The sequence below is a fragment of the Echinops telfairi genome, unplaced genomic scaffold (assembly GCF_000313985.2).
Source record: "Echinops telfairi isolate 266 unplaced genomic scaffold, ASM31398v2 ScPeMD7_7420;HRSCAF=8458, whole genome shotgun sequence".
In the NCBI taxonomy this organism is placed as follows: Eukaryota; Metazoa; Chordata; class Mammalia; order Afrosoricida; family Tenrecidae; genus Echinops; species Echinops telfairi.
In genome coordinates this window covers 48,129,379-48,150,661 of record NW_022111320.1, presented here as the reverse complement: position 1 = coordinate 48,150,661, position 21,283 = coordinate 48,129,379, and the positions used below count along the sequence as shown (strand labels likewise).

Genomic DNA, 21,283 nt, shown 5'->3' with positions numbered 1-21,283 from the left:
GTGGGCAGGGGGGAGGGAGGTTGGGTGGGGGTGGCTCTGGAATCTTTGTGGAAGAGCTCACTGGGCCTTTCTTCTACAGTCCTCTGGATGGGGTGGAACCACAGACGTTGAGTTTCATGAACAAACACAAACCATTTGCACCAGCCCGGGAGCCATGTGTGACGTCAGCACCGGCATTACCCTGGGGGGAACCTGGACGTAGGGTCCCAGCAATCATTTTAAATGAGGTTTCAGATATCCCCCTTTGAGTTCTGAATCCCACCAGTGCCACTCAGAGTGAGAACGGTCAGAGGACCGGCTCCCTCACACAATCTTGGTTGCCTTATGGTCTGTCGACCACATCACATTCGGACCGGAACGCCTGTTTCATCTCTCTACTTCTGTGCAAGCAGCTCGATCCTTAGGTTTCTCAGGCCAAACACCTTTTGTCCCCCTCAGCGCCTGCCCTCTGCATCTCAGATCCAACCTGAAAGCCTTGTCCCAGTCCCTCCCGCTTGGACCCGAGCCAGCCCCCTGGCTTCCCTGTGCCCAGTAGGAAAGCTGAAGTTCTTCCAGGTGCCCACAGGCCTCCGATTCCTACCTGCCTCAATCACTTGGTTCCTGCCAGATCCAGCTGGGGGGAGGCTGCTGGAAGATTCCAGGGAGAGAGTGAGGGCAGCTTCCCCTGCCTGTTACACATCAGTCGGGATGCCCTTCTTCGAGGGCCACCACGACCTCCTCAGGACCCCTCCTCCACCCATAGGTGGGGTCCTGGGCAGGGGCCGTTCTCCAGGCCTCTTCTGTTGCTGTGGCCATTGGAAATTCCCATTTCCTTATGATGCTACCATCCACCACACGGATGGTAGCTGCCTGCCCCTATGTGTGTTGATTTTGAGGGCAGGGACCCGGTGTGTTTCACTGTGACCAATCAGGGTCTGGCCCAGAGTCAAGGCTCCATTAGGATGTTTTCAATGGACGGAAATTCCACCCGCAAAGGAGCCAGGAAGCCTGGATTCTGCCTAGCCCCACCCAGGGCAGGTCACATGGTCTGCTAGGTTCAGAAACTATTTGTGAAATAGTTTCAAAGGCCTCCTCTTCTGAGAGGGCCTGATTTTTTTTTGTGGTCAAATTATTTCATAGGAGCAACGTCAAGCCACAGTCTTTCCAAATATCCTGGAAATTGCTCACTCCTCTGACTCTTTCCTCCATTTCCAAATGACCTTGGGTTCTAGTTCATCTATCCGCTCCTTACACTTCATCCATCAGTTCTCCCTTCTCTCGGTTCTCTTCAGAGAGCTGACTCGCCTCTTGCCTCTGGTACCCATGCTACATCCCACTGCTGCTTGAGGACCAAGCTGCAGCTTCCTTGGTGATCGAAGAAAGAGGGTTAAGAACCATGTGAATGCGGTACTTACCTCTTGGTACTTGGGGTTTTTCGTGGTGCCTGCCTCTATCAGCTGATAAACCCTTAACCACCAACCTAGTGACCTTTTGCTGCTGGAAAAAAATGCCCAAGTGCCCCTGGTTTCTGCGAATAAGTCCCTTGTGGCTCAGAGCACCAGGGAGAACTTAGCAAGATGTTGTTAAGTAGAGGCAGAACCCAGGAGTGGGGAGACTTTGACTGGAAGATTGATTAGGAAAAACAACAGGAGCCTCTGAGGCTGTTGGGAGACATGTGAGGGACAGTCTGGGATCCGAGGGGCTAATGGACGAGGCCAGGAGTGGGGAGAGAGGAGAAGCAAAGAGAACATCATCCATCCATTCATTCATCCAAAAAAGATGGTGAAGGATGAATCACACAGCCAGTGGTGCTGGGATAAAAAGAGAAGAATATTGCAAGTGAGGAAACAAAGCAATCAGAAGCAATATGGAAAAATCTTAAGTAACATTTTTATTGTTTTGGTAATTATTATGTAATATTTTTCTTTTTAAAATCATTTTATCGGGGGCTCGTACAACTCTTATCACAATCCATCCATCCATCCATCCATCCATTGTGTCAGCACCTTTGTACATTTGTTGCCATCATCAGTCTCAAAACATTTGCTTTCTACTTGAGCCCTTGGTATCACCTCCTCATTTTGCCCCCCTCTCTCTCCCGCCCTTCCTCCCTCAGGAACCCTTCATAATTTATGTTGTTATTTTTTCATCTTACACTGACCGATGTCTCCCTTTATCACTTTTCTGTTGTCCGTCCCCCTGGGAGGGGGTTATATGTAGATCATTGTGATCAGTTCTCCCTTTCTTCTCCACCTATCCCTTACCCTCCTGGTATCGCTACTCTCATTATTGGTCCTACGGAGTTTATCTGTCCTGGATTCCCTGTGTTTCCAGATCTTATCTGTACCCGTGTACATGCTCTAGCCTAGCTGGATTTGTAAGGTAGAATTGGGGTCACTATGGTATGTGGCGGGGAGGAAGCATTAAAGAACTAGTGAAAAGTTGTCTGTTTCATTGTTGCTACACTGCACCCTGACTGGCTCGTCTCCTCCCCACGACCCTCCTGTAAGGGGATGTCCAGTTGCCTACAGATGGACTTTGGGTCTCCACTCTGCACTCCCCCTCACTTACAATGATATGATTTTTTTGTTCTGGGTCTTTGACCCCTGATCCCTGATCCTATCGACACCTCATGATCACACAGGCTGGTGTGCTTCTTCCATGTGGACTTTGTTGCTTCTCAGCTAGATGGCCGCTTGTTTATCTTCAAGCCTTTAAGATCCCAGACACTATATATTTTGATAGCTGGGCACCATCAGCTTTCTTCGCCACATTTGTTTATGCACCCACTTTGTCTTCAGCGATCGTGTTGGGAAAGTGAGCATCATGGAATGGCAGGTTATTAGAACAAAGTGTTCTTGTGGTGAGGGAGTACTTGAGTAGAGGCCTAATGTCCACCTGCTACCTTAATACTAAACCTATAAATATATATATACATAGATCTGTTTCCCTAGCATCATATACAAATATATTTACATATGTACATGCCTGTATTTAGACCTCTATAAATGCCCTTTGCCTCCTAGTTCCTTCCTCTATTTCCTTTTACTTTCCTCTTGTCCCAGTATCATGCTCAGCCTTCATTTGGGTTTCAATAATTCCTCTATTACATTGCCCTTGATCAAGCCCTATCAGGCATCCTACGTCCTCTTTGCCATTGATTTTCGATCACTTGTTGTTCCCTTGTATCTGGGTTTGTTAATATCCACTTCCTTCCCCCCCTCCCCCTCTCTGGTGTCATCCCCCTGGAACCATCAGTCCTGTTATTTTCTCCTCCAGACTGTTTGTCCCACCTCTCTTATCTAGATAGACCTGCAGAGACAATAATAAGCACAAAAACAAGACAGCAAAACAAAACAGCAACAACAACAAAAAGAAAATCCTATAAATAGTTCTGGGTCTGTTTGTTGACCTTTAGGAGAGTTTTCCGATTGAGTCTGATGGGGTTCCATGCCCTGGGCCCAAAGCTTATTTTTGGCATTCCCCAGGGACTTCATTGCTTTGCTCCCCTTGCTGCTCTGTTGCAAGCCCTTAGCATTTGGCCCCAGTGGGGGGTGGGGGGTGGGTCAGATTGGACAAAATCCCCTGCATTGTGTCTCCAGTGTTGTCCCTCAAAGCACTATGGGTCAGTGAGGGATGTCGTGTCTCATGGTGGGGCTGGCCCTATGGTCCTCTCTGTGCATTGGCTGCTCTGATAGTTAATATTTTTCAACTCTTTCTTATAATATAATCTAGTTTTGTGTACCTCTTCTATTGTTCTTATTTAAATATTAACTGCATGAAATCATAAACTACCTTTCATCTATCTTTTTCTTAATATTTATAAAGATCATTGGGGCATTGACCTGGTTGTTAAATTATTTGAATCCCACCACCCGGTATAATCTTATCACAGACAGCCTTGTACTTCAAAACAGATCTTGAAATGTCTTTTTTGGCATTGAATGCAATGCTGTTCCTCTCGATGGTTTCATTGCCGGCTGTTTCTGATTCAGAATGGCCAATATCGGTCCTTTTTAGCTCACTCACATCGGTTTTTATGTGTTCCACTTTATTTTGATGATTTCCAAGTTTCCTAGAGTCATTCTGTGTGCATTCTGAGTTCCTCGTGTTCAGTGATGGTGTCAGCCATTACTTCTCATCTTCAGTCATGCTCCATCAGCAAATGAGGGTCCCAAGGGCCTCCATCCCCCTCATTATGGGGGCTTTCCTGTGAGGTGGCAGCTCATCCTCAGTCATATTTTGAGTGCCTTCTGACCTGGGGGGCGGGGGGGGGGGGAGTCTCATCTTCTGGCATTTTCTCCAACAAGTTTCTTGAGGTTTCTGTTCAGGAAGTTTTCAATATCTTAAAATGTCTCAGTGTTATCCACAAGGTTGTCCACGATTCCATTCTCGGAAACATTTTTCAAACTCATCTGTTTGGGTGGCTGACAGCACCTCCCTCATTTTTTCTTGACCTCTTCTACATCGTTACATTGCTGTCCTTTCACGTCCCTCTGCGTTTGAGGAAACAAAAAGAAGTTGCATGGAGCGAGGTCAGGTGAGTCAGGTATGTGGGGGCAAGAGAGGCATGCTGTTTTGTGCCAAAAACTGGCTCACTGAGAGGGCTGTGTGAGCAGATGCATTGTCGTGGTGGCAAAACCAGTCCCCCTTCTGCCACAAATCAGACCTTTTTTGTCGCACACTGTTATGCAATTTTTTTAGAACCTCTAAATAGAAAGCTTGATTAACAGTCTGACCTGGTGGGACAAACTCCAAAGGTCTGTTTAAATATTACGGCCTCTTAGGAATTAGATGAAATGTTTTGTGTGTGCTGAGTGGTGAGACTTTTTTCTAGGTTCTGGTTGTGCGATCATTGTCAGCTACATGGGCCTCAAATACTTTCTTTCACTCTTTGGGTTGCCTTTCACTGTTTGCTAATGTCCTTTGATGTATAAAGGCTTTTGGTTTTAATAAAGTCCAATTCGTCTATTTTTACTTTGGTTGCTTGTGCATTTTGTGTCATATCAAGAAATTTAATTATAATATATTTCCTTAGCACTTAGGCTTTTAAGTCAGTTTTTTAAATACTATCTACTGTAGGAGTCCAAAAGAAATTTTTTACCTTATTAAAGATTAATTGCCTATAAATCTAAGGTCTCAACTCGACTCCAGTGATCTGTATGTCTCCTCTTGTGCAAGTATTGTGCTATTTCAGTTACTGTAGATTAATAATGAATTTTGAATTCGGGAAATGTGAGTCTTCCAATTTCCTTCTTCTTTTCAGAAATGTGTGGACTATTCCGGTTCCTGTGCATTTCATTTCCATATGAATGTGAGGATCTGCTGGCTAATTCTTGCCAAAAGAAAAGGTCGTCGGATGTAAAATCAAATTGCATTAAAGCTGTAGATCAACTGCTATCTTAACAATATTAAGTCTCCGAACTAATGACATAGCATGCCTTTCCATTTGTTCAAGGCTTCACTAATTTCTTTATTCTTTTTTTATAATTTTCAGTGCATTTGCACGTACTTGGTTAAATACATTGCTAAGTGTTTTATGCACTCCAGTGCTTTTGTAAATGGAATTGTTTCCTTAATTTCACTTTGAAGTTGTGCATTGTTGACGTCTAGAAGCATAGCTGATTTTTTGGTATGTTGATTCTACAGCTTAACTGAGCTCAGTTATTTGCGTGTGTGTGTGTGTGTGTGTGTGTGTGTGTGTGTTCTTGAGTTTCCTTTACATAAGCTCAAGTGCTCTGGGAATATCAGTCATTTCACGTCCCCCTTTTCAGTCTGGATGCCTTGTGCTCTCTTCATCTTGCCTGATTGCCCAGGTTAGAACGTTAGCACAATGTTGACTACAAGTGGTGAGAGTGAATGGCTTCTGGACCTTTTGGCGAAGATCAGGTGTAGAAATGGCAAGAAAGGACATCCTTGTTCTGTTCCTTCGTCGTTACCATGAATTGTGATACGATCTGTCATTTTTGGTAGATATGCTTTATCATGGCGAGGAAGTGCCCTCATTCTTCTAGTTTGAGGGTTTTCTTTCGGTCTCCAGGAAGGGATTCTTTTTCTGCATCAATTGAGATCATCATGTGCTCGCTCCTCCACCCCCACTTATCAATACGATCATTCTACTGGTTGGGTTTTTGTACATGGAACCATCTTCACGTTCCTGAGCTAAATCCCAATCTTTCGTGGTACCTAATCTTTTTACATGCATGCTGGATTCAGTTTGATAATATTTCTGTTGATGATGTTCAGTCTCTATGTATGTAGGATAATGGTCTATATTCTTCTTCTCCTGCAATGTCTTTTTCTGCCTTTGTATCAAAGTAAGACTTAATAAGGTGAGTTAGAAAGTTAAATAGATATTCTCTAATAAACCCTTTTAATTCCTGGGATTGATTTTTTTCCTGCATATTTTGAGTTCTTTTCTTAGCAGCCGCCCTGAGGACTATAATTAACATCCTGATTTATAACAATCTAAGCTTCCCATTCAATGGTTGCTGGTGAAGATGGGGGTGGAGCCATGCACCTTTCTGTGGCATTTACTGTGGGCAGGGCAGTGATGGTCTAATACATGCTTTCTGTTCTGTAAATTCCCCCTGTGCTGGTTCTTTGGGTAGGGGGAACTGATCTTTATTTGGGACTTTCAACCAACCTGTGCCCCCATTGTCATTTCCATGGTGCTGGTCTATCTGTCACAGTCCGGGCTCCTGAGGGCAAAGGAACACACAGGAATCCCCCGAAGGGCCATCCTCCAGGGACTGAGGTCCCTAACCAGTCTGCCTACTTCTCACCACCCTCGGAGCCTTCTGATGTTTGTTTCCTGTATGACCTGCAGGCCTCGAGGTTGACCATCATGGGAGGAATGGGAAGAGTAGTGCCCGTTCTCTCTGGGTCCAGAACAAGACCTCAGAATGCCGTTCTGCTGTGCTGGTGGACATCATGAAGCTCTCCTCGTCCCTGTCAATACAGAGGGAATGGGGTCTTCAGCTCTGCCCAGCCCCACCAAAACGATATGCTAGAATCCAGCCCCCTTACAGGTGAATGCCACCACATTTGGATATAGGTGTGCTGTGTTGGGTCAACGAGCTCCTATCAGTGTGGACAGTTCCTAAATGCATCCACCGTGAGTGATCTAAAGGTATGGAGGCGAGCGCGCAGGAATCGAGGGGATGGGAGAGGCCAAGTGGAGATGGCCAAGCACCGTGGAGCAGCTGCAATGGCCACAGATGAGACAGGCATCTTTCCCCAGAGCCAGCAAAGAGAGCGCCTTCCCTAGAGGTGGGGTCCCGAATTCAGACTCCCAGGCTCCCGGACTCTGAGCGAATACGTTTTTCTTCATTAGAGCCACCCATGCCGTGGCACTTTTGTCCTCATGGGACAGCACGGGAAGATGACAGTCACCCAGGCCTCCTAAGGACACAGGTGGGAGATACCTGGCGGATGGATCAATGCACATCCTGGATGTCAGCACAGGGCGAGGGGAGTTTGCTCTGAGAGAGGAGGGGGAGTGAGATGCCCAAGGGACAGAGTGCAGGGAGGAGAGGGAAGGGGCAAGAAGGAGAGGGCCCCAGAAAGCACTGTGGGGGAGGGTGGTGGTGGGGAGAGAGGGCCCGGAGGCTGCAGCTGGAGTTGGAGATCCCTTCACGATGGCAGAAATGGAAAGAATGGGCCAAAGCAAGAAAGCGCGTGGATCCCCCCTGGCCACCAAAGCACACAGAGAGACCAAGAGATAAGGGGGGGGATCAGAGAGGACCCTCCAGTATTGACCTAGCAATTCTAAGAATGTGGCAGCCAGCCCTGCCAGACTTCAGCAGGGGGTGGGGGCGGAGGTGGGGGAGTGGGGGGTGGGGCAGAGGAGGGTGGAGGCACCTGAAGGGAACCGGGAAGGAGGCCTGGCCCCAGCAGAGAACAGCTCTCTGATTGCCAAGTTTCCTCTATCCATGAGGCAACACTGGGCAACAGCTTCCTGGAGTCAAAGCCATTGCTTTTCCCACCTCCTCTCAAAGGAACCACACAGACTCCAGGAAGTCCCCCCACTTTTCAATGGGGTCAACAAGGTGGTGAACGCTCAGAGTCCTTTCCAAAAGATGATGGGTTTATTTTGGAAATGGATACGGCTTTGGAGGAAGATCTTGCTTAGGGGGAAGAAAAGGGGGATTCTTGCTCTTTCCTTCTGCCCTTTCTTGCACCTTCAACCTGAGTACAGGGTGGAGGGTGGGGTGGGGGGGCAAATGATGAAAGAGTAGCCTGCCGTGGCCAGAACCCTGGATGAGTATTCCTAAGAACAACGTGGCTCACAGCCCCCTGCTCTTTTAATCACCTACAGGTGAAGTCCGAGAGCGGTCACTTCATCAGGAGACAATGTGTAGGAGGAAATGCCTCGGGTTTCATGCAAATCCATCTCCAGGGGTTCAAGGTGGTGCTCCTTTTACTTCTGGTTTAAGCTGATTTCACAACAGTGGGGGCATGAGAAACCTGGGGGATCGTCCCTGGGAAAGACCCTCTCCTGGAAGGTTCTAGAGTGAGTAGCCCTGCCAAAGGATTTCTCAGGGTTTCCATCCAGCCTCTGCCTGCAAATGCAATCAAAGAGGAGCACATCTCTGGCCTTGACAAAGGAGGTGGCGTGAGGGTTTGGGGGTCTTTCCCCCTGGTCCCCAGCCTCCCAGTGCATCCTGACTGGTCACAGTTGCTATTCTGGTATTCCCCCCCTGATGTCCTGTCTCCCTTGCCCTTGAAGGCTGCTGGGGGTTACAAAGGAGGAAGGGAGTCCTTGGGGAGGAGAAGCAGGCCCTGGGGTCCCCGTAAGGAGGGCTGGGTCATGCCAATGAGAGAAGGACCTCCTCTCAATCCATTCCCATCCACTCCCCAACCGCTGCCCTCCCCTCGACTTTCAGAACACTGGACAGGCAGATGCTGCACAGGCCAGGCCAGGGCCACCCGCTGGGCCTGCTCCCTCTGCACCTCTATGTGATTTCCAGCAGGATACACCCACCTGAGACACCCCCCTCCTCTCCAAGGCCAGCGCCAGAAAGCCCCACTTGCTAGGAGATCTCTACAGCGCACAGACTGAGGGAAGGAGAGAGAGAGAGAGAGAGATTCAGACCCCTGGTTTGGCTGGCACTCAGTGCCCTGGCCACTCTCATAGGCTTCTGGGCACAGGGCAAGAGTGCCATCTATCAGAACAATTACTGAGGGGACTCTCCCTCTCTCACCTTTTCTTCTTCCATGCTACTGGTCAACCCGCTCTTCATGAGTCCTCACCTGGGCCAGGCCTCTCCCTGGACCCTGAGGCTCTGAGATGCGGTGGCCTGCAGAAGATCCTGTCTTCTTGGAGCTCAGAGTCGAGAAAGAGGCTGGGAGATAAGTTGGTCACGACAAGGATGAGATGCTGTGATGGGAAGAAGCCTGACTGGACTCAGGGCAGGCTCTGTGTGTGTGTGTGTTTGTGTGTTGGGGGGTGGGGCCTGGCAATCCATAGCACATGTGGACTTGCTTGCTTCAGAGGTGGGAGAGAAAGTCAGGTGGAGAGGAAGAAAGCAAGCAAGAAGGAGAGAGATCCCTGGGAGAGGGGAGGAGGCCGGGATTGAGGCAGAACAACAGGTAAGGAGCTTGATAGAGCAGGGCAGGGCCATTCCAAGAAGGCAGGCAGCTGGAGCAGTCACGTGCTCGTGTGAAGGCGGGCCAGGTGGGAAACATCATCTCACTCTGCCTCGGAGGGGCTCGCTCATCGCTCATCCTGCCTCCGTGCCTCACTCCGTGCCTCACTCCCTGCAGCCTCTGCCAGCACACCCCGCACACCACGCACAAGTATCAGGGGGATATGCAGGTCCCTCTGTTGAAAGGAGTGCTCACAGAGGCCGGGTAACTTTCTGACCGATCCCGTGGTCCCCATGCCCAGTCCGGGAGTTGGCACACAGTGGGAGCTCACGAGTGGACACTTGCTTGGGTGTCCTGAGCGCTGTGCAGGCATCTTTAAATGTGTGAGGTTAACTCTGAGCGCCTGTTCAGGTGGGCATCCTTAGTGCCCCTTTTCATGCTTGGGGAAACGGAGCCTTGCACAGGTGGAGAAGCCGGTGCAGGTCCGTGGGACTCTTGAGAGGGGGAACTGGTTCAAAGCCAGGTGTCCAACCCCATCTTCCGGGCTTCTGGCCACATCTCTGCCTTCGAATGTGCCACGCGGCCCTGTGAGCACATGGTTGGAGGGACAAGGAAATTGGAGCAGTGGTCAGATAGGAGCCCTGGTCAGAGGACCTGAGCTTCCCGGATGCCACCTCCGGGAGCTGGGGGAGAATGAGCACTGGCCCGGCCCAGGGGGGTGGAGGCCAATGATGGCTCCTCACCCCTGGAGCACCCATCCCAGCTCCTTCTCAGAGAAGGGCTCACCTGACTTCTAGGTGGCTAAGCTGCTGCTGTGAATGGCAGAATGATGGCGTGCAGCCAAAGGGGCCCTGTGCTCAGGCCCTTCCTGCCTGGGGCTGTCCCTGGCCTCCGGGAGCCTCATTCTTTCTGGGAAGGCATTTGCATGACTGGCCACAGACCAGCTACCCCTTCCAGATTGCCCTTGGCTGGCACCTTCCTAGTAGGCTGTCCTCTGGCCTGCCTCAATGGATGTAATGAGTCAGTGCTCAAGGTTGCCCAAGTTCCTGGTCTGGCCAGGGTCATGGGCCATGTCCTTGGCCCAGAGAATCTGCATCTTGGAACTAGGGAGAGGGACTAGGTCCCCAGGAAGTTTCCATTGTTCCTCGAACCCCCGGGGGAGAGGCTGCAGTGTGGCTCAGCCTTTGCGCCTGGCCTCCGGCCCTAGCGGGTCAGTCTAGGGGAGGAGAAGACAGAGTCCTGATTGGGAGCAGGGGGAGGGTGTGCAGAAGGAGGAGGAAGAATGGGACTGATACAGGGAGACAGAGAGGCTTTGTCTTTGGGTCCTGTGTGCACTGGGTGACACTGGGCCACAATACACACTGACTGATAACGGCACCCCTTTCCTGCCTCTGCCTCTCCGCCGAGCAACCCCACCACGCCCTGAAACACAGCCCGAGACTGCACTACTCAACTTGGGGCTAATGTTAAGGCTTTTCCCAAAGTGCTTTTTCTCTGCAGATCTTTGTCTCTGGGAAGGGATTGTGTGAAGCCTCGGCTTCGGAGCTCACAGCTCTGTGTGGACATTAAAGCGCAACCTAAATTCAGAGGATCACACAGCCATGGACCCCCACCCCCCACCCCTACCCCCCACACAATGACAAACACAGGCAGTGGTGTGACGGGACACCCATTCAAGGAGGGGGCAGAGTGAGGGGTAGGGGATGCGACCCTTCTCTGTAGCATTGGCCAATTCCCACGGTGTAAACACTCTCACCCTGACTCATTTACAGCTCCTAATGGTTCAGCAACCCACTCTTGTGAAATTCCTCAATATTTAGTCCATCGCTCTTGACCATGCCAGCAAGCGCATACCACGGTCAGGGGTCGGACACAAGGCCTGGGGCCTCCCGTTAGCCAGGCTAGGGGCCTAATGCACGGATGTTTTGGGGGCTTCTTTTCCCCTTTCACCCAGAGTTGCACTGCCCAGATTCCACGGTTCATAAACACTTGCTTCCTCACACTCCTCTTGGGTTCCAGGTCAGAAGCCTGCATAGAGGGCACAGCGTGGGCTTACCTGTCTTCAGGGAGGGCCCGACTTAGCCAGAGGCTGCTGCTCTTCAAAGGCTCGCCGTGGGCAGGTGGGAGTGGGGCCTGGGGTGTTCAACCTTCTTCCATCAAGAGTTCCAGCTAGACAGACCAGAGGGACCCGTTGTGGTCCCCCAGGCTCTGGTCATTAGTCACGGGTCCATACCCCCACGCCCTCCTGCTGAGCACCAACTCCTACCATTGCACGGGGATTTACATAGAAGCCACCTCTTTGTGCCCCACAGTCATGTCATGGTCTCAAGACTTGAAAGAATCTATCTGCGCCTTCCCTGCAGCCTCTCTATGAACCGGCCCAGTGGCTGCTAAATGGATGGACAAATCAAGGCGTCCACGCGCACTGGCATGGTGGGTGGCCCAGCATGGCCATTACTCTCCTTCCCTGCAAACAGGAACTGCTCTCGCCCTCTTACACTGCCTCTCCTTCTCATTCACTCATTCAGCCAATATTGATCCATCAGATGCTCAGCGCTAAGAACTCAAGGGTGGCTCGTAGGCTCTTGATGGAAAAGGGCTAGGGAATACAGGAGAAGGGGCTGGGCTGAACGAAGTGGCCGGAGTTCCAGTTCATGGGCGTTGAGTTTAGGTGCCCACAGGAGCTGCAAGGGGGCTTCCTCCCACAGGCAGATGGGACAGTGCTCAGAATAGAGGAGGGGGCTTGGTCCAACCTTCTTCCATCAAGAGTTCCAGGCTAGGAAGACCAGAGGGACTCTTTGTGGTCCCCCAGGCTCTGGTCATTCATTAGTCACTGGGTCCATACCCCCATGCCCTTACTGGTCTCTTCCTTTACCTGGAATGTTCTACCTGTAGAAATCTACCTTCCCTCAGGTATCCCAGGTTCCACGGTGTTCTGGAACCCTCAGGATGAAAACCAGACACCTGGAAGGCTGGGAGTCCACCTCACCCCTTGTACCTCCTTGCTTACCCCACCTGGCCCGTGTGATAGAAATTCATACCTGTGCCTGCACCCCTGCCCCATCATGCTACCAGCTCCTGTGGGCAGAAGCAGACTCTTCTTTGTCTCTAATGGCACCCACCAGTGTCGCCACATAGTAGGTAGACGCCTTGTGTGTGTTGCCCAAATGAATGGACTTCATTTGTCTTTCTGGGCAGATCCGCTTCTTACATTAGCTTCCCCCACAGATGGACTTGGGTGTGTGTGTTTAGCCTGTGTCTGGTGGAGTAGTCGGCTATACCCAGAAGACTCAGCAAGGGGACAACCTGCCCTGTTGTTTCCCACCCCAGACCTGCCTGCAGGACACCCCTCAAGGTTACCCCACTGGTTGTGGCCCATGTTCTTTGTGCGCCTGCCAACAGGGTACCAGATAAGGGAGGATCCAGGGCGGCTGACCTTCCAATCAGTCCTTTTGCTAACTCGCACTCACAAGTAGACACCCGGGTTGTTACATTTCTTAAACCTTTTTTTTTTTTTTAACCGCAAAAAAGCAATAGCTAGTTGCCAATTTAGGCACTAAGGTGCTTCAGCCTTCCTAAGCCTTATTAGTCAATTTGGGCATTTCTTCACTCTTTTTTGAAACGGCTTGTTGCAAGGATTGGCGAAAGCAACTTTGAATGTTGTGAGACCATGTTTCCAAACATCAAGAGCCTGCGGATCTGTCTCCCTACACCCAACTGATGATTCCAGCGGTGAACCGCAGACCCCTCTTGGGTGCCAGGGAAGGGGGCTCCGTGACTAGATCTTGCTCTTAGGCCTTTGCAAGGCCCGTGCCCAGGAGCGGAAGGCCGCCTGGCTCCTGTGAGGGTCCCCCAAACCTGGGCCAGGCCAGCTTCTCCTTGGCTGAGTGCCCGTTGATGGCCGCCCTGAAGCACTGCTCCGGAGAGAACGGCCAATGAGCAGTAGGAGGTAGGGAGTCCCTGCTATGGGACAACGCTTCTTAGCCTCAAGTAGTCAAACTGAGTCAAGGTCACCTTTCAGGACAAATGGATTTCAGAGTAACCTATTGCTCAGGACCTGTCCAGAGGTGGGCGCCAGGTGACTTGCATCTCTCCCTCACTGCTGGGCACCTGCCTCCATCACTTCCTGTCTCTTAGAGTCTGCCTCCTCTCAGTATCCACAGGGCTGCTCCCTTCTCCCCGAGGACCCAAGCCCGTCCCATTGCTGCCAGGACACCCACTGCACCAGGCGTGCCACCCCCAGGGGTGGCTGCCTCATTTGCAATGCCGCCCCCCACCCTGGAGTGCCTTTATACCATGTATTCTTAGAAGGAGAGTTCGATCTATTGAATTTGAAAATGGCTTCCTCCCAGTTGGTTTAGCTTACATGTTCAGGACAAAACTGAACATCTGTCAGAATGAGGTCCCCAGTCTCCTTACCATCAAGTGATGTCTACTGTCCTTGGGGGTGGGGGGTGGGGGGTGTTTCAGGACTCTGACCTCTCCAGAGCTGATTGGCAGGCCTATCTTTCTTCTATGGAAGTGGTTCTTAACCTTCCTCATGCCACGACCCTTTCATACAGTTCCTCATGTTGTGGTGACCCCCCCAACCATAAAATTATTTTCGTTGCTGCTTCATCACTGTCATTTTGCTACTGTTATGAATCGAGTGAACCCAGTGAAAGGGTCGTTTGAGCCCCAAAGGGGCCACGACCCACAGGTTGAGAACCGCTGCTCTGAGGCATCTGTGGGTGGGTTCTGACTACCAGCGTTTTGGCTTCTGGGACACTTTGCCACTTGTACATACACACACACACACCCGCTCCCGCCCCCACCAGGGGCTTCCTATCTTATCCAAAACCTCACTGCCATGAATTTGGTTCTGACTCCGGTGACCCTGTAGACAGATTAGAGCTGCCCTTTCCCCAAGCCCCCACCATCACACTACTCACCAACAAGACAGGAACGGCCTTCTCACTGGCCAAGGAAGGAGCCCTGAGCCACTACTGGATGCTGGTCAAACCCTATTTCAGGCTTGAGTCTCAGCAGTGTTGGAGGGCAGGGACCTCATGAGAAGGGTCTTTTCGGAGAGACCACCCTGGCGGTCTTTAGGGAAGCCCCACACAGCTTAGTCCTCACAGGATTGGGAGGAGCTATTCTCTGGGGGCCCCTCTAGGGGGTCTCCCTTCTCCTGCCAGCTGCCCATGGCTGCTGACCTGCTAGATGGGTTAGGTCCTCTTCAGAAGTCCCAGCTCACCGCTGGCCGAGGTGCAGGTAGACCCACCTTAGCAGACACCTGTGCTCAAGAAAAGCCCTAGTCTGCCCACAGATCTTTACCTTAGTGCCCCTGCTGGGTCCCAGGTACAGGAGGTACTGGGGTGGGGGGGGTGGGGGGACTACAGGGATCGCCAACACCCCCCCCCCCTCCATATAGAGACTAGTGGGCAAGAAAGCGCACCACCCCCATCCCGGGGCAGGTGACTTGCAGTGGTGGGAGGCTACATTGTCTCCCTGGGAGGCTGCAGGAACCTGGCCCAAGCACTGCCCCTCCCCAGCCCTTGTCCCCAGAGCTTCTCTGAACCCAAGGCCTCCAGGAACAAGCTGACCTGGTAGCGGGGATGGGAGGGAGTGGGTGGGGTAGGGGTGGGGGTGGAGAGAAGGAAAAGGGATACCATTGGGCAACAGGGCGGAGCAAAGCCCGTGAGGCCACCAGGCCCTAGATAAAGGGGTGCAGAGCGCACAAGTGGCAGAGCAGCCGCAGGACCCAGACATGAGGCTCTTCTTCACCGCGCTGTTGTCCCTCGGGACTCTTGGTGAGTGCCTTGCTGGGGACTGTCCCCCACCCTAGTGGGTGCCCCTGCATCCTGCAAATGAATAGGCATGCTACGTTCCTGCTGGCGGGCACCCGAGGGGCTCTGCGCCCGCCTGGTAGACATCCTAAGTCCCTGCACGCTGCTGGCAGGCAGCTTAGGTTTTACACCCGGCCGGTAGGAACCCCAGGTCCCTGCATCCTGTCAGGGATGCCCTGGCGCTCATAGCCCAAGCAGGCCAGATGCCCGGAGGCAGAGCTGGGTTGGCCCCGCCCATCCTGGGAGGAGCCTGTAAACCCGGCTCAGTGCAGGGCTACCCAAGAGTCGTCCCCCCCCCCCAATGTTGTCGCACCAGGACCTTTGGTGTCCTTGAGGATTACCTCCGTCTTAAGCAGAGGAACGCGAGGGACACGCAACTCTCCCCTGGGTGGTGAGGGCTGTCAGAGGAGATGTAGACCCCCCACCCCCATTCTCTGTTCCTGCCACTGTTCATCGCCCCCCCCCACCTCACCCCCATTTCCAGAATTAAGGGATGGTGGTTGATTTTGCAATTTCCCTTCATTCCAAGGACCCATAAAATTTTAGTTTGAAAAATGTGGGTCGGCTTATACTAGAGTATATACGGTAATTCCTGATATCATCTACCTATTGCTGCTTTCTCCCAATGCTGGGCTCTTCACCCCAAGGTTAACCCTAACCCTAACCCCAACCCCAACCCTAACCCTAACCCTAGCCCCAGCCCTAGCCCTAAACCCAAGCCCAAACCCAAGCCTAAGCCTAACCCTAACCCTAGCTCTAAACCTAAACCTAAGCCAAACCCTAACCCTAAACCTAACCCTAACCTTCACCCTAATCCTGAGCCTAACTTTTCTCTGGCCCAGCTCTCGTGTCTAGTTCCCAGGTATCAGTCTAACCTGCCCTCTGCCCTAGGCCCCGCCTTCACTGCCTCCTGCATAAGATCTTCTTGGATCAGCTTTAGAGGCTTTTGATGACCTGACCCAATTCCATACCTGCCTGACCTCCATGACAGTGTGTCTCCAACCAGTCAACCTACTGGGCAGGCAAAGGGATTCTAGAGGTGGTCTAATTTGTCAGCTGGAAACTGGAAGTTTATTTCCGGACCCTCAATTCTGTTTCATTATATAGCTAGTTTATGCTAGTACCACACTGTTTTGGTAATTATAACTTAAGGATAAGTTTGGAATTGAGTAGTTCTCTGACATTTTTTTCTTTTTAAAAAATGTTTTAATTAATTACACATTGCATTTCTAATGAGTTTTAAGACCTGCTTATTGAATTCCACCCCAAAAGCCTGCTGGGATTTTGATAGGGATTGTGTTGAATCTACAGATCAATTTGGGAGGAACTGCCATCCTAACCATATTGAGTTTTATAAACCCTGAATGTGAAATGTCGCTGCATTTATTTGTCTTCTTTGATTTCCTTCAGCCAGGCTTTGTGATTTTTGAGCATACAAGTCTTCTACTTCTTTTGTTAAATATTTTTCTAAGTATTTTAGTTTTTGATGCTATTGTAAATGGGGTTACACATTGGGCTGCTAATAACAAGATCAGCAGTTTGAAACCACGGCCACTCCTAAGGAGGAAAATGAGGCTTTCTACTCCCAGGAAGAGTTAGTCTCAGAAACCCACAGAGGCAGGTCCTATGGGGTCACTAGGAGTCCGAATTGATTCACTGGCAATGAGTTTTTAAAAAATTGTGAATAGACTATTATATTCTTAATTTCATTTTCTATCATCTGTTGCTTATAGGCAAAAATACAAAAGTTGGGGTTTTTTTTTTGCATAGTGACCTTGTATCCCATGACCTCACTATATTTATTAGTTCAAACAGCATCAGAACTATTGGTTCTAATAGTGCTTATTAGTTCTAATGGCAATTTCTCTGGACTTTATGCATAGAAGATCATGAGGTTTGTGAATAAAGACAGACAGCCTTCCTCCTTTACAACCTGGGTGCGTTTTCTTTCTTTCTGTTTTACGTGTCCCATTGCCATGGCTTGGATGGCCTAGCGAGCTGTGCCCTGAGCTGCTGACCACAAGGTCAGAGAGTCTAACCCACCAGTCCCTCCGAGGAAGACAGACGAGGCTGTCTGCTCCCATCATGATTTAAAGCCTTAGAAACTGGACGGGGCGGTTCTACTCTGTCCTGGGGGGCTGCTGGGAGTCAGAATAGACCCAATGGCAGTGAGGTCTTTGAGCCGTGGCTAGAGCCTGTAGGTCCATGATGAACAGAGGCTGGAAAAAGATGACCTTGTTTTGTTCCTGATTTGAGAGAGAAACCATTCACTCTTTCACAATGAAGTATAATCATCCCTGTAGATTTGACCTAGGTGTGCTTTATCAGGAAGCAGTGTGTATGGTTTTTTTTTCCTAAGAGCCATGAGCAAACCTGGTTTAGCCTCTTTCTTAACTGGAAGTTAGATAGATTCTGGCAACAAAGCTAGGCTCTGCCAGGGTATCCGTCTTTCCCATACGGAGGCAAATGGGTCACCTCGGCCTCCCTTTCCCTGCACTTACCCACATGGAGTCAGGAGTCAGGGGAAGTGCTGGCAGGTGGGAGAACTCCATAACCTGATGTGAGAGACTGTCATCACTGTTAGGGGCTGGGGGAAGGGAATGCGTCAACACCGCAGGAAAGAAGAGTCAACACCACAGGAAAGAAGACTATCCAAACGCTCTGAGCGTATCCTTTGATGTAGTGAGAACCAGGATGAAATCACTTGACACAGCGCAAAGTCCCCCTCAGGCCAGCTTGTTGCCTCCACGTAAGGTCCAGTGGCCTGACTTGGCCATAGTCTTGAAGGGGTGAGAGGGCAACAGGGGGAAGGTCCAAGCCCAGAAGATTGCATCTGAGGGTGAGGCGCTCTTCCACGAGCAGCTGGTGGACCCTGACGCATCGGTTCCTGTCTCCTAGGGCTGTGTCTGGCCAGCGTGGAGGATGCCGTTAGATGGTGTGCCATCTCCCCAGAAGAGGCAACGAAATGCTCCGCATTCCAAGAGAACATGAGAGCATTGAACCTTCCTGCCCTGGCCTGTGTCACCAAAGCCTCCTCTCTGGGATGCGTGCAGGCTATTTCCGTAAGTCACTGGAAGCCCAGGGAAAGGAAGGGGGCAGGGGGGAGGGGAATAGGAAGGACTTTCTCCTCTCCCATCCTTGTTTCGCTTCTTGGGCATCCGTATGTTGGGGGCCGACTTCTCTCACAGGAAACAGGGCTGTTGTGAAGGCGGACAGAAGCAAGTTAAATGTGTTTAAGTGAAGCGGTCCATCTGGGGAAGCTGGGATCTCCACAGAGTACCTAGCACGGAGTGCATAGCATTGGCCAATTGAAAGTCACCTCTTTGCTCCCCCGCTCCCCCCCTCCCCTCACTGTGATCTAAAGATCTACTGAAATAATTTCACTCATTCCCGAACCCATTTCTTTTTCACACCTGTTATGTACTGTCGTCGGGTCTGCTTAACTCTCAGCATAAGTTACATAATACAGTTCCCAAGGCAACCCAACAGAATGATTTCATCAATATGATGGAGTTTTTGGAATACGACTTAGGCCAAAAAAAATTTTAGCAGGCTCAGTCTCATGAAAGGGTTTCATTTCACAAGAATAATCTGTGGTCAAATGGCCCGAGGCTCTCCTATTTGTTTAAAAGACAGATCCCTGGGCCCTGTTCCAAGTATCTGTGGGTGAGGTCACGGAATTGACATTCTTAACAAGAGCCCCCTTGGGCATCAGCACCACACATTGAAATAGAGTGGCGATGGATTCAGTAGTTAAAAATAAAGCCTGGGTGGTCGAAAAAACAAGGGGACAGGCTACCCAGCTGAATCGTAGAGGCAAGAACATTAACCAGGGTTAGAGCCATGGACTAAATCATGAACTAGAAATATTTTTAAAAAATCAACTCCTCTCAATGAAAAAGAGGTGAATGAAAATCTTTTAAAAGCCACAGCCTGAATAGGTACCAGCTCTGACAAGGGTTATTGTTTATGCCCTGTAAAGAAATCTATTCAAACTGGGAAGAAAGTTTCACATAAGTAAGATGATGTAGAAGGAACTAGGAAGGGACGAGCCAGCCAGGGTGCAGCACAGCACCCATGGAACACACAACATTCCTCGGGCACTTTAATGCTTCCTCCCCACCATGCTCATGACCCAGTTCTACCTTACAAATCCCGCTAGACCGGAGGGAGCATGGACACTGGTACAGATAAGAACTCTCGACCCACGGAATCCAGGACAGATAACCCCCTCAGGAACATTCATGGGAGTAGCGATGCCATGAGGGCAGGGGGAAGGTTCGGGGAGAAGGGGGAGAAAGGGGCAACTGATTGCAATGATTGACGTATAACCACTCCTCCATCGAGGGGGATGAACAACAGAAACGTGGGTGCAGAGAGACAGTGGATGGTGTAAGATATGAACATAACAATAATTTATAATTTATCAAGGGTTCACGAGGGTGAGAGGGTGGGGAGGGAGGAAAAAGAGAGGAGCTGATACCAAAGGCTCAAGTAGAAAGAAAATGTTTTGAAAATGATGATGGCAACAGATGCACAAATGTGCTTGAAACAGTTGATGTATGGATTGTTATAAGAGCTGTAAGCACCCACAATAAAATGATCTATTTTTTAAAAAGATGATATGAACAGGAAAAGAGAAATCATAATTAATTAAATAGACATAGGTGATATACTTAATAACCAGAGAAACACACACCTAAGAAATTTGTTACCATTAACATTTTCGGGAGCAAAGACCCTGAATGAAACACCAGCCTCTCCTCCTCTGCTGGTCACTCTGCTGGGGGGACGGTCACTCTGCTGGGGGGACGAGTCTTCAAGGTCAATGGCATTCTAAATCGGCATTGTGGATTTTCTGCTAAGCAGAACAGCAACATGCCCCCAAAGCTGAAAAGTTCGCTTTATGTTTATTGTCTCCGTGACTCCCCTCCCAGAGGCTCCCCCCGAAGAAAACAGGTCAAGGGAAAAACAACCCACTGAGACACAGATAGTCATAAAAAGCATAGTTTCCATGATTTCTCACCGTAAGAAGTTAGGTCTGAACCTCGGGGCGATTGATTCACCAGGGATGGAAGATCGGCAGCCTGTTCCAATAGGCTCTGCCGAGTCGTGTCTGTAACTTCAGCTGATGAAGCAGGTGTGGGCCAAGCGGCACCTACAAGGAGCCAGCTCAGCACGGGGAAAGTAGTTTGCACCTGGCTTACAGGGTGATCATTCGGAAAAGACGATCAGTCTCTTTTCTCAGCAACAAGACATGAACATAGAGTCAAAGCGGAGGAGACTGCTTCTAGAGAAACTCCCGTGGCGGCTGCGGAAGGGCGTGGGTGGCAGTCACGGAGGGAGACAGGTGAGGGCAGGGCACAGAAGTTTCTGCTGATTTTGAGGATGAAGCAGTTGAGTCGGTGAGCCTGGACCCAAAAGACGGACCGTTACCTGGTGCCCTCTCTTAGGATCGTGAGAGGATGTGACTGGAAGCTGGATAATGGATAGAATGACTTTTTTGGAAGGTCATTCTGGCCCTGGAGACGTTTAGGATGTCCTGCTATCCTGGGCAGGGTATCCGCTGAAGCTGACCTCTGGCCTCTTTTCCTTCAGACCAATCAGGCAGACGCTATGACCCTTGATGCTGCCTTGATGTATGAGGCATCCAAGGCCCCCTACAACCTGAAGCCCGTCGTGGCCGAGGTCTACGGGTCCGAGGCGGGTGAGTTTTCTGGGGGGCTCTGTGGAGTCAGAGGGGAGGAGCGTGCCGAGCCGGGGCCTGGGTTGCCCCCACACTGGCAGGGAGCTAGCTGCCAGGTGAGGTCGTCCCTCCTGCTGTGGGCTGTCCAGAAAGGATCACAGCGTCCTCGCAGCCCTTCTCCCTCTGGTCCAGGCTCGCA

The 21,283-nt window shown here is 50.6% G+C and overlaps 1 protein-coding gene across 1 annotated transcript in view; it reads left to right on the top strand.

The window, feature by feature from the left end:
- Window positions 1-15,288: 15,288 nt before the first annotated feature.
- LTF (lactotransferrin) overlaps window positions 15,289-21,283 on the top strand; it is a 28,608-nt gene continuing 22,613 nt past the window's right edge. Inside the window, exons 1-3 of the mRNA XM_030887666.2 lie at window positions 15,289-15,362; window positions 18,297-18,460; window positions 20,997-21,110. Of these exons, the coding sequence (XP_030743526.1) occupies window positions 15,320-15,362; window positions 18,297-18,460; window positions 20,997-21,110 (321 nt within the window). The 5' untranslated portion in view covers window positions 15,289-15,319. The remainder of the gene's footprint in view (window positions 15,363-18,296; window positions 18,461-20,996; window positions 21,111-21,283) is intronic.